Source organism: Prenolepis imparis, unplaced genomic scaffold, assembly GCF_030444845.1.
Source record: "Prenolepis imparis isolate NDT839.2.m4 unplaced genomic scaffold, iyPreImpa1.0 SCAF_8, whole genome shotgun sequence".
Lineage (NCBI taxonomy): Eukaryota > Metazoa > Arthropoda > Insecta > Hymenoptera > Formicidae > Prenolepis > Prenolepis imparis.
In genome coordinates, this window is record NW_028141166.1 from 16134265 (window position 1) to 16147885 (window position 13621).

At 34.1% G+C, this 13621-nt stretch overlaps 1 protein-coding gene and 1 long non-coding RNA gene across 7 annotated transcripts in view; one reads left to right on the plus strand and one right to left on the minus strand.

The window, feature by feature from the left end:
- The window catches only part of LOC145939328 (protein amalgam), a 296331-nt gene that overhangs the window by 171471 nt on the left and 111239 nt on the right, over positions 1-13621 (minus strand). For all 5 annotated transcript variants that reach the window (XM_083043563.1, XM_083043565.1, XM_083043566.1 and 2 more), the window contains one exon: positions 5389-5509. In XM_083043563.1, coding sequence (XP_082899689.1) covers positions 5389-5485 — 97 coding nt within the window. In that variant the 5' untranslated portion in view covers positions 5486-5509. The remainder of the gene's footprint in view (positions 1-5388; positions 5510-13621) is intronic.
- On the plus strand, positions 1325-11404 carry LOC145939329 (uncharacterized). Of its 2 annotated transcripts, XR_014425806.1 has the most exons (4): positions 1325-2415; positions 8117-8208; positions 8390-10164; positions 10300-11404. It is a non-coding gene; the product is annotated as an uncharacterized LOC145939329 (long non-coding RNA). The 2 variants fall into 2 exon arrangements; XR_014425805.1 differs by having other exon boundaries at positions 8390-11404.

Sequence of the window (13621 nt, forward strand, 5' to 3'; positions counted from 1 at the left end):
GATTACGATGCATAATAAATGAACTTTTCTGTGCAACACGTTTTATGTTGTTTTTGTGTGTGTGTTTAAATGTATAATACTTTTACATTAAACAACGAGATAATTATCTAATAAAGCTAATAATAGTTTTACAAAAGTAAAAATGTAATATCGATCTCTGTGAAAAGTAAAACATTTATAATGAATATTTTATAACATTTGAAAATATACACATACGCAGCATTAAAACTTTATAAAAGTAAAATTTTTACAAATAGAAAAAGTCACAAATGTAACTACAAAAATTTATAACATCTAGTGGATGTAGATTTGAACAGATTATATTCCCGAATACAGAGATGCCAAGATGCTCTACTTGACTTCTACTTATATTCATTGAAATTCTTTTTGATTTTTTAAAAATAATTAAGTATAATTAATTTCATATTTATATCTACATACATAAAAATATTTAGATAAAAAATTTTTTATTAAAATAGTTGAAAGTAAGATAAAACGTCGATACTTAAAAAGTACCATAATAAAGTTTTAAAAAATAATATATTTAATTCTGCAGACGTTTTTCAGTCTGGTTTGGAATTACGCAAACAAGCTGTATAGATTTTGTTCATACCATTTATAAATATTGTTCGTTTGTATATGGTCTTTTTATTTTAATATTATTCAATCTTGACCGAATACTGCGCAATAGTTGTTGAGCTTGCATTGAGCTATTTATAATTTCACTGTTCAAACGCAAACCACAAACACCTGAGGCAAAATCAAGGAAATATTTTGGTAAATTATGTATTCACAATCATGGATATATACATACGTACTATTTTGTGGACTTTTCAATGAAAGAGACTGCATTGACAAATATTGAGATTTACATTCCAATTATATATACTATATACATATATACACTCGTCAACAAAATTAACGCATATGTATTTTAAGTCAAAATTTCGCATAATTTCAAATAAGCATAACTCCGCTAAAAATGATCGTATTTGAAAAAATTTTTTTTCACTATCAAGCTTGAAGTCTCTACTTTAAAAACCATTCGTCAGATTTTTAATTTATCCTCCTCCCCCGTACGCCACTGCTTCAAAAGTAAGAACGTGTTTTGTCTCTAAAAAATTGTGTACTTTGACGCACTCCACGGGGCGTTAATTTTGTTGACGAGTGTAGTTCTGCTCAAAATACTAAACATAATCCTGATAAATACTAAACACAAATATATAAATTTATGTAAATTTATATAAATTTTCACATATCAGGTATAATAAATTTATCTGATTTCACTCTCTCAATTTTATTTAAGATCTTTTGTCGTGACAAAAGGCGCGAATATAAAAAAAAGCAGGAGAAGCTTCCGTTTCCGACATACATCGAATTTTTGATACTCAAAAGAATACGTGGTGCGCATACGCGCATGCAAGCGTGAAGATACGGTTGAAGTGCACGCGGCAGAAAGTCGAGAACTATGGATTTTTCTCAGTCGATCTCGATCTTCAAACGTCGCTGCACGTTTTTGCAGCCGAGGGCACAATCTCGGTCGCGAAGTTTGCTCTTGGCAAAACAATAGTTTCGGCCGGTAATACCGGACTGTGTTTTTTAATCTGAAAGAACACCGGGTACGCCGCTGATTACATTGCATAGCAATCTTAGTTTTTATCGCGTCTCGAGATTGGTGGAGGTGTCGGCCGTAGATTGTATGTTGTGCACCCCGCTGCAATGGATATCGAGGTCAGACTGAACCGACCTGCATTGTATGTATATGTACGTTATCACGTATAATCTCGAAAAAAGTAAGAATGCGCGGCGAATCGACGAGAGAAAGATACACTCGCGAAATATGCCGACTCGTCATCGATTATTTAATATATCACACGAGATGTAAATGATGATTAATATAAACGATAAAAATAATTTTTAAATTTTTATTGTTAAAATTTATATTATCATTAACACAATTATCTATCAAATTATTTATATCATCCGTTTAAACATCAAACTGACTTTCTGAAATTGACATATTAAAACACTGGGCTATATCTATCGTCGCGAGTTCAGCAAATGTCACATTGATATTCTGCGGAAAAAATATTGAGAAAATATCGTGTGCCCAAGCGATAACAGAGAAGCCATAAAAAAATTCGATAGTATCGACTAACTACGTCAATCGACAGCGGCGACTCGCTGTTTTAATTAATAGTCTAGGAAGGCTGGTATATCACCAAATGTTACTGGATCGGAAAAACTTCTACATTGCAAAACAGGACACCGATGCGCCGGCGGCGTGTGACGGATGTTGCTACATCTCTGAAAATCCAGCAACGTAGCGCGTGTGATCTACCGATCCTCATCACGATGAGGATACCTTCAATTTCTCCAAGAACAATATCTAGGGCCTTAGCGTTTGTGTGCCTGGTTAGTGAACTACAGACACTGTATTTATCACCTTCCTCACCCTTCACCGCGGTAATAATTAATTACTCTGAGAGACCTTTTAAGTCATGTTGGTCGCGACGCAACGTAATTATCGCAAATAGTCTCATAATGACGCGAAATTTATGCATATTGTGACAAACTTATATACCAAGGCGTCATTAAGACAGACCTAATGTGTTCGAAACTTCTCCATAATAAGTCTCCTGAACAGGGGCTTAACGATTTCGACTAAAGTTATGTCATATATACGAAATGAATCGATATTTGTACTTTTGTTCCGATATTACTATCATTTTTTACTTAAATACTTCACATTAATAAAAAATTGAAAATAATAATTTATTTCTAAAAATTTCCTACAAATATTTTTTTTTGTAACTGTAAACTCTTTCATTGTTCGAAATTGCAATATGTTTAATTTTAAATAATTTTTTTTTTCTCCATATTTTCCTATAAAACATTCATTCTGCTATTACACGAATAATGCAATTTGCAAAATCTATGATCTCATAAATTTTCATTTCTGATTTTTATTTCTTTATTGCAATCGTTCTAGTCTTTATAATAACGTTTTTAGTCACTAAATTTATTAGCATCATTATTCAAAGTAATCAATATAAGCATAAATTCTAGAATGTTGTAATATTAGCAGGATAATGTTAGGATCTTCGTTCGATGGTTACAAAGTTACGCTAAACAGTTCAGGCGAAATCTGGGCCAATTTCTTCTCTGAAAATTGCTCTGCTGGGAGACGGCAAATGAGAATCGATCGTTTCATTAAATCCTCAGTATGGAAAAAAAACTCTACAGCAAAGTCATTCATGTTGAGACCAATAGAGACACGTCGCTCGGGAAAATAAAGTGCGCAGAGAGAGAGAGATTCGCACGGTATAATGAATCAATCGGATTACGCACAGTTTGCGAGCGCAAATTGAAGCATACATGATAGAAATCAAGGAACACAAATGCCCCGCTTATCAACCAGAGCACACATTGATATGTGGTTAAAGAATACAACATTGAACAATGTTGTGTAACACAGCTATATAAAAATCCTCGAGATAAAAAAGTGGTTTTAAACGAAACGTAATAACGCATAGACGCACATGCACCGTTTTCAATGCGAAGTTAATGGTTTCATAAGTAATGAATGAGAATTACGCTTAAAAGCACACCGATTCTCGTTTCCCAGACTATCTGGAAAAATACGAGAGCATTGTATTGCGGATTCGATAGTCGAATTAAATTCTGTGAGTTATCTGTGAATTGATCGCTCTTAGCTTAGTTTTATGAACATGTAAAATTTAATGAAAAGTTAAATCATCTATATCATCTCGCATTTCGAAATGCTGATTAATTGCATACAATTATGTATAGCGTTTTGCGTAAATTGTACCGAATAATTAAAGCAATAAATTGAAAATAATTGGGAAAGCTGTCCAGGTCGAAATGGGAGAAAAGCTGCTTTCGAGCGTTATTATTATTATATAGGATATATAATTGAAACAGCATAATAATAGATTTAATGTATGAAAAACCTACCTACAGTATCGTGGTTTAAATTAAAAAAAAAATATTAACTAATAATTTCACCTAATATATTTTAATATATATATTATATATATATAATATAATATATACTCTAATTATACTCTTATAAAATATATTCCAATACTCTCATTTTCTCCATTAATTGCATTTAGTTAAGCGGATCTAATTGAAACAGATGTAGCTGAAATTAAAATAGGGGGAGAGAGGAAAGAGAGTTTGATTATATTTGTAACAGATACCGACACATACACATTGCAAAGTATTTTAATTATTTACTTTATTTCTCATGAACATTGTAATTTTCTCTCTCTCTCCCTCCATCCCTCCCTCTCCATTGTGCCATATCGATCGAAAAAGTAATCTAACGTGTCAAAATGAGAAAAATCGCGGCAACGAGATGGACATCCCATCTTTCGGAACGATGCATACGCATTACTCGTCCCTCTTTTGAACAGATTCATTCACTCGCCGTCTGATTCGTCTATTCGCTGCCGTAGCGAATATTTCATTACCGCTATTTCATTTCCCGATTTTATAGTTGCGAGAGATCGAAATAAGTATTATTTACTGGAATATAATTATGCTACCTATATATTTTTGTTTGCCTAATTGTTCTTTTCTACGATAATTATTGAAAATCATACAAAACTGATGAAAAAAATACTTTAAAATTTTCATAAGAATAGGACTAAAATTGTTTGAGTTTCTGTATTATTTGTGCGTTATTTTTTAGACGCAATCATAAGTTCAAATATTATTTGTAAATAACAGTTTGAATTATATCTTTTATATTATATGTTTCTTTTTTTATAAGTTTATTACGAACATTTTCTATATCTTAATGCATACATTATTATAAATTGTAAAAAGCCAGTTTTGCAATATAACAGAATAGTTCAACGTGTATTTAATATGCAGATTGTTGTTGTTTCACATTTGTTATTTACATCATGAAAAACCTTGAAAATATCGAGAATATTGTTACAGCCTGTTAAATTGTTTATTAATTTCATGGATGTTGAATGCAATAACTTTAATTGATAAAGACCAGGGGCGTAACATTGCACGAGTTGAATCCATTAATAATCACGTAAAATAACGAGAAAATGTACCAATGTTATATACCACAACTCGGTGAAAAAGATTTAATTTCCGATACAGTACCATGTGTGGTTAGTTTTGTAACGACGTCATTTCCATTGCAATAATACTTTGTTCCCGCATAGATATCTCGTTAAAAAAATCACCGCTAATGAAGGTGTAAATAGGCATATTCATTGAACCAGTACGTGATAAAAAGCTAATAATATTCCCGCGTCAACGGGAAATATCTCTAAATTATGATGAATGAATGTCGGCAGCGCAATAATAATCAACTACATTGTCTAGAAAGTTACTCACCAGTTTTCACAGTTGGAGACGCCGACGGTTGTGCACACAGGACATGCGTGCCCCCTAAGAGCGCCAGAACGACACGAAAAAACTTCATCCTGGTCATTGTGAGGGGCTATTTCATCAAAATCTGAAATACATAAAATAATAATTTCTTTTATTACCTATAACTGACAGTTGTGCTTAATATAAAGAATAAGGACAAAAGGTTTACTATTATAATTAAAAGAAACGAATAAAGATGGATTAAAGCGTAATAAGATCTTAATAGATAATCCATTTATCTCCATTCATCTTATATGTATATATACATTACTTTAGAGAGTTGAAAATATAACTGCATATATAATTAATATTTATTTATATATAATATGTAATATAAGAATTATTTTAATATATATATTTGCAACACAATTTAAGTCTCTATTATAGTAATTAATTATAATAACTAATAATAAAATAATGTCATTTAAATTATTTTATTTTATTTTTTCGTGTTTTTTGGTAATTATACTTTTATATTTAATTGAAGTTAATTATATATTGTATTGTATATTAATTCTGATAACCCCATCAAATTTTCGATTTCTCAATGATAGATTCTTATCTATACGAAATAACGCATAGCGCATGTCGAAATTCAATTAATTTATCATTAAAAAGACGCAATAAACTTTGAATAAGTGCATTTTTTAGAGTAGATGCTATATTTCATATATTTTTAGAAATATCTTTCTCTAATCATTCTTACAGACAAAGATATTAGATAATCATATTGTTAATCATGCATTTGTTCATTCATGCAATCCACCCGAGCTAAATCGACTTCATTACAATGTTTCGCACCAAGTTGAAACACCGTCGTCTCCTTTTTTTTCCCCATGATACCACCGCAAGGGGGGAAAAATAGTGAAACAACGATAGCGTCGTCTCATCGCGAAATGAGATTCTGATACCGCAATTCGATCGCTGTGTGTGTCGCTGCGGGAGCGTAATAAGGATGTGACGGGGCGGTAAATGCGAAAGCGGGTGTGAAACGCGAGCGCGCTAAGATTTATCGGAAATTAATATGCTACGAAGCATGGGGCGAGAGAAATACCTTCGCGTCGTTTATGGAATGCGCGGAACGAGGATAGGAAGAGAATTTAAAATAGATTTGCTCGAGCGAAAAAAAAAATACTCGTCGTCATCTGTTCTCCTGCGGGGCTTATCATCGCTAAGATAACAACGAACTTGTGGAATGGGCCATACAAAAGCGACTGAGGCACATTGATGGTCGCTGTTAAGAGGATGGAGGCAGAAACTCGCGGCTGGGGTGGCTGGATGGATCTTTCTATCCTCACTGACGGTGGGAGATCGAGCAATTGTATATCCCGGCAACCCCGAACCGGCACACGAACCGCCAACTACCATCGACTTTCGGATTCGCACGAGCTGATCCACAGAATGGATAGATTGCAGATAAGTAGCGATCTTGTTTCTCTCAGTTCAGTTAACATCAGCCCGACCCGGCTTAAAACGACAGAAGTCGAGTAGTGCGACTTCGAGCGTGAATCAATGCGCTAGGAGATGCGGTCTCGCATATCGGGTGTGTGTTAGAAAACGAACCGAGTGACTGCAGTGTAGGAGTATATAGTGATGCTGTTCAATAAACTTGACAATTAAACGCTTTGAACGCATATATGCTGATATTCTGATGTATAACTAGCCATATTTCTAAATGCCATATTTTTGAATAATAATTTTGATTTAGAGATTTTTCAGTGCAATGCGCTTGGCAGCTTTATTATATATATAATATCTCAAAAAAATTATGGGAATTTTATAACGCGTTATTCTTCAATTTACGGGAATATCGATAAGTAACGTCACATATCCAATATAGGCACTTGCATGCATGATCAAATCCTTCACACGAAATCGAGTATTAATTCGCTAAAAATGCGTATTAACGCGCCGTGAAGTTATATATTCGCAATTAATTCGCTGATCGATTATTCACGCGATATCCTCCATTAGCGGAATGATTTATCACTTGGACGAGATATTGCATTCAAATTTCATTACTTTAATATGAAAATTGAACCTTTAATGGCCACACATATGCCGCGCCATATATACTTCGTATAGTAAGAAGTCGATAAATAACCACAGCCAAATCTTCCCTTTCGTCTTCCCTTCCTTCCCTCATCCTTCCTCTCTCGCCCTTAAAGATCGTCTAAATCCACCGACCGCTCGGCCGTATCAGGAACTCATTCCACAGAGAGACGATTTCCCACTCTTCCGGCGCGCCGAAACCCCGAGGAAAAAATGACGTAGACGAAGCACCGGTGAACTTTGTAAAATACGAGTGCAACCGGCACCGCGCGCGATGCACTTCGTGTGCATCGCCGTGGGCGCTTGCATTCGTGACGGATCTACTCGCCGAGCAATCCGAGCAGAGTTTCACACACGGCCGACGCGAACGCGTGTCGACGATTTATCGCATTGCCATTGTATGTGTGTCTATGTATGTATGTGCACGTAAAGGTTTATGTATGTGTGTGTGTGTGTGTGTGTGCCGTAGTACTGTCGTAGGAAAGCGCATACATCTGCAATAAATAGAGGGAGTGCATGGAATCACCTCGAGCGCTACCATTCACTCGCCATCGAGTGACGAAACCCCGCTCGCATATCAAAGATCTTTTTGGTATATATTAGCTCCAAATTGTGTTGATTGTGTTTGCCATTGTTCTAGAATATGAACTAAACTGGAGAGAATACGAGAGATCTATTTCTAAAGGACTGTTCGGAGATCCAATAAATTATTAAACACTAAATGAAAGAAAGGTAAGACACATTCAAGATATATAAAATAATATAGCTGTAAAATTCTTGTTTTTTTATTTAATTATAGAAGAAGATTTGCCCGAAATAAATATATCTCTAATGCAAAATCATATCTAGTAGATAAATGTATCCTTTTGTAATATATGTATAATTCTTCGATTATTATTATTTTGATTGCAAGATTAAAGAATATGAAAGTCGATTGGTGATGAAAGGTTTGTGAGTAATGGATATAACCGGGCTTCATTTATGTATGTACCGGTCTGGAGGAAGATCGTCGAGCAATAAAATCGTCCCGAGACTATAAATCAGTAAGATGGGCAAAAAATTATGCGGTAAAGTACTTTCGTTTTACTAGAAAGGAGAGCGCCTCTGAACAGAGAAATTTGCATTTTTTCCCTGCTTACCTCGCAAAAGCGAAAACATTTCAACGTTATAGATGAAGAATTTTCTTTTTTTATTAAGATATCACCATATTGTGCATTATGATAATGCATAAATAATGATTGCTTTTCAATCACATTATATAGCATTGATCTCATAAAACTTATATAAACGTACCTATATAATTACATATACGTTTATTTAAATAATTTTTCATTTCTTAAACTCTCTCTTGTCTTTCTCTGCCTCTTTATATTATTAAAATTGCATTTATTACTTCTCCTGTGCTCTCTAACATATATTATAAGATTTCCGAGATTTGGCAAAGTATCTAAAGCCATACTGTGGGATGTAACGATTCTAACTTTTGGCATTCATGCATGGAATTCATAACGCAATACATAAACTGAATCTCAGGCAGCATTTAACACAATCTTTGTGTTCTAGTTTATTTAATTTTGAGTGCCCGAAAGTTCTGGGCAACGTTTAACCGTGCCAACGACAGACAGGTCGGTCCAGCTTTTGCCAAGTACTATGTTATCGGTTTATGTCAAGAAAAAGTTTCTGGTGGTACCGAAAGTTCGGAAACTTTATCAGTGTTTTAAAGAAAAACTTCTTTTGTTTCGTATGGGTTATACTTATCGATCTTCATTTACAAGTTACTTGATCGATGGTGAGTAGTAGTGTATACGAAAGTGTCAGATAACCGAGGAAAGTAGATTCACTGCTCTCTCCTTACAAATCGAACTTTAAATTTAATATTTTCGGACACATCCAAGTGTCTAAAGTGAACTTTATTCTCAATCTCGTTTTCTTTCTAACTTTCTAAAAGTGGATATACGAGATTGAAACGAAAGAAATTCACAAAAATAATTATTCAATAATTATTTAATAATTATATTGCGGCAAGATTTTTATAAAATATCCAAAGATATTTCTAAATTTTAATTAAAAATAAATATTACAGAAATGACACTGCAAACAGGAAACTTGTTCTAGACTGTTCATTCTGTGAAGTTTTACTTTGCAATTTAGATTAAGGTTCGGAGATAAGCCATCTCTAACACTAACCAGATTAGAGTCAGATTGTTTTAGATTAAGATCAGACTAACTTAGAACAGAGATTGTGGGCTAAGATAGAGTAAAAAATTACCAATAATTTTTATGCAATTCTGTTTATGTTACTATATATTCATATATATATATATATATATATATATATATATATATAAAACTATATATATATTAAATTGAAGAAAAATTGAAAAAATATAAATTAGCAGAAAATTTAATCAATACTGGACAAAGCTGGCTCGGTCTTCATTCAACACACGTGTGATCGTTGTGCGTTAAAGGCATAAAAAACGCACGTTCGACGACAACCGACAATTTAACGCGTCGGGGTCCCTCGTTCTAAACAATATTCACTTTCCACTCTGTTTAATCCGCGCGAAATCACCGCCAGTCACCTTTTTCAGTCGCGCTGACACCCACCCGTCGCAAACGAACCATGCGAACATAACGCACTCCGAACCACGATGGCACAATCGCGGTGGAATTGCGGTCGACGTGGTACGTATATGTGTGCACAACGCTATACCATGCAATTCAGATAGCCGTGAATAAGGAATGCCGCGGAATCCTTCGCAACGTGTATTTTTGTAAAATATTCTATGCGTAACCACCCCCCGTATTACGTTTGCATAGCGAAAATCAAGAGGGTAACGGGACAGGTTCTCGGTACCACCCCGCGACAGCACAAGCGACCGGTGGTAGCATCAAAACTGGCGCGCGGAGGAGCGGAAGATCGGGAGACAAAATCCTTCTCCCTTAAACCCCCGGCGCGCCAGACATCCTGGAACCTCTCGCGTCACCTATATGACGTTAAAACGCGGCAGTAAACGGCTGCGGGACTCACTGTCGGGCGGACCGAATAAAAGAATCAAGAGCACGTCGGAGGAAGGGTGCCCCGGACGGCGTGTTTCGCTCGTAAAGTCGCCCGCATCTCCAGACTCCAGTTAGCGTCACGCATTTTGGTGCAGGGGCGCGTTAAATGACGGTGAATACGATGAAGAATTCGCCGAGATATATGTCGGATTGCGCGACGGATTGTTCCTCGATGATGCAAGCGCAAAAAAATTCACGCTACCCGATAGCATTCTCTCATTATTTGAATACGAGCGCTCATTAGGGCGTCGTTAAATGAAAATGATGGAGATCCGTTCGCGGCATTATTCGCGAAACGACACGCGGAAGGAAGAATTACGTAATGTGCGACGATCGTTGCAACGCGTTGCACAAGAATTATGTATTATGTAATTCGGAAAAAGATACTTAATCTTATATATCGATGATCGTACTGCTCTCGCGCGATTTACTTGCTTTTTTACGAACTTTTCTATCTTGATGGAAATCGAGTTACTGCGCATAAATATCCAATAGATATCGAAACTTTCTTGCCATAACATTACTATTCTTCAAAATAATGTGTGGAGATAAAGGAGCAAATATTCTACATTTTACATTCGTAATATTTTCTTTTCACTCTTCCTTCTCTTCTCTGATAATCGCTAAAATGCTATTTATTTCAAAATATTGATGTATCTCCATTTAAGAAAATAATGACATGGAACATATATGTTATCTTAAAATATAAATAAATACTTGAATTATTCTCTCTCGAAACTCTTCACGTTATATAACACACAACAGAATCCAATAAAAACATGCACCTATTATTATGTTTCTCTACATAATGTGTGTTGAAGATTATAGCTATTACATTCACTATTTTTATTATACAGAATCAAATAAACGCTCCATTGTATTTCGTATCTAATTATGCTTTATCTTCCACTCGAACAAGAAATATACATATGTATATGTATGTGTATACTTTATGTTTAATCAAATTAACTACAGATTTTTATAATATATTTTTTATATCTCCGATTTATTTTACATTAGGAAAACCTTATATTTAATTTAAAAAAAAATAAAGTTACATTTATGAATAAATACTGTTTTTCAAACATCAGCAATAATTTTTGCACGCTTGCATCTTTCAATTGCATTTTTCAATATTTATTTTCTTTTTTATTTCTTATATTAAACGAAAAAATTAATCAAAACACTTTAAATGTTCGCATAGCTTGGGGGATTCTATCTTGAGTTTAACAATTCTAAACGTAATAATGCCTACTAAAATTTATGAAAAATCGCGTTTTAATATATCAAGTTCGAAACAAAAAAACGAATCACGGTCACGGTCATTCATATCGTAAAGTTAATACCGTATCTGGCAATTGTAATTAACGTATTATTTTATTATTATATTACTGCAAAATTATATCACCCACCCCTTGTTCGCCTTCTTGTTTTATACGGATGTGAAATCCATCTGGGATAAGTGTACGCAAGGATACTACTTGACGATACGTACATCCATGCTTGTGGTCGGACAAACACACTGATTCCGCAATGCACGAGTTGAAAATCAACACTGCTATAGCACGTGCAACGATGCGTCGTTTCGTCCACGCGTATCCATCCATCTGTTGTCAGTTGCTTGTCTACCATCCTGTATGATTACGCGCGCAGTTGTAAAGTGTTGTTGACCGGACAATGAGCTGTCAGTCTATCTACTCTCGCCCGTGTCACGTTCACATAAAATAATGCTAGTAACAGGGTATCGTACCATTAAGAAAGAATTGTTCGCATCACTTTCTTCGCGAACGATCGTATATATATGCGCGACAATAACAATGAAAGCTTCGAGACGAAAAATATTCCCTTTATATATTCGCAATATATATGTTAATACTAACTAATCTAGATTGATAGAAGAATAAAATATAATATAAAAATAAAATATTTATTTTGTCGAACTCAGCTGCTATTTGTAATAATTATACGAGCACGCGCAATCTCTGTCGACGAAAGAATACTTTAAAAACGTATAAATCGATCGGATCTGACCTAGAGCAAGTCTTTTCTTCAGCAAAAAGGACACGCCCATATCATCTCGGTTCATTTCACATCTCAAAGCGTTAACATATCTTTCCACTCTACTTTCTTACAGCAATATCTCCCTCGGGGGAGATACGCGCACTTTATTATTATACATCCCGCTGCATATCATTCAAAGTGTCTGCGGTACTCAATTAAAGTCAGTGTGTTTGTACGAAGCATCGAGCATGATAGTCAACACGAATTATCATCTCGGACTCGTTTAAAATGAATAGCGCCGGACACGCAGACTTGGTTATACAGACATTTATCCATACGACACCAAGTATCTGTTATTTTAATGAATGCCGCGGAGTACGTGTTTGTACATCTTTAACGAGGTATACGTGAATAAATCCTGGTTAAAACCGACTCTCTCGCACGCAAGATTCATCCCGTATGATCCATCTACTATATTCCAGAGAAGACTCTGAAATGTGTATAGGCAAATATTCAAAGTTTTTTTTTTCTTTTTTTTTTCAAACATACATTTTTGCACGGATATGTACTCCATTTTTTCTATTATGTGATATTTCTCAATTTCTTCAAAATCATGACGTTTAATCAACCTATTATTAAAATTATAAGGTGCACGCGAGTTGTGTCGAAATTTTTTTTTTTATTTTAGAGATAATGTTAATAATTACGAAAATAAAGCGTGTATATTTTGAAAATGGCACGATATTATACAATTTATTATTTATTATAAATGTTTGTGATCTCATTTCTTTGCAAGACTTTCATATTTTTCGCTTATTTTAATCTACCTGCAGCAAATATTTTTCGTTATATTCAATTTTTATTCGCATAATAATATATTTTTTATTATTTTTTATTATTTTTTATTATTTTTTATTATTTTTTATTTTTTTATTATTTTTTATTATTTTTAATTAAATATCATATAGTATAATTTACTAATGTTATTATTATGAACAACGAGATATTTTTCTCTCAGATTACAGCAAATTTATATTATTACTTAATTACACAACATTATTAAAATAAGCATTGAAATGTT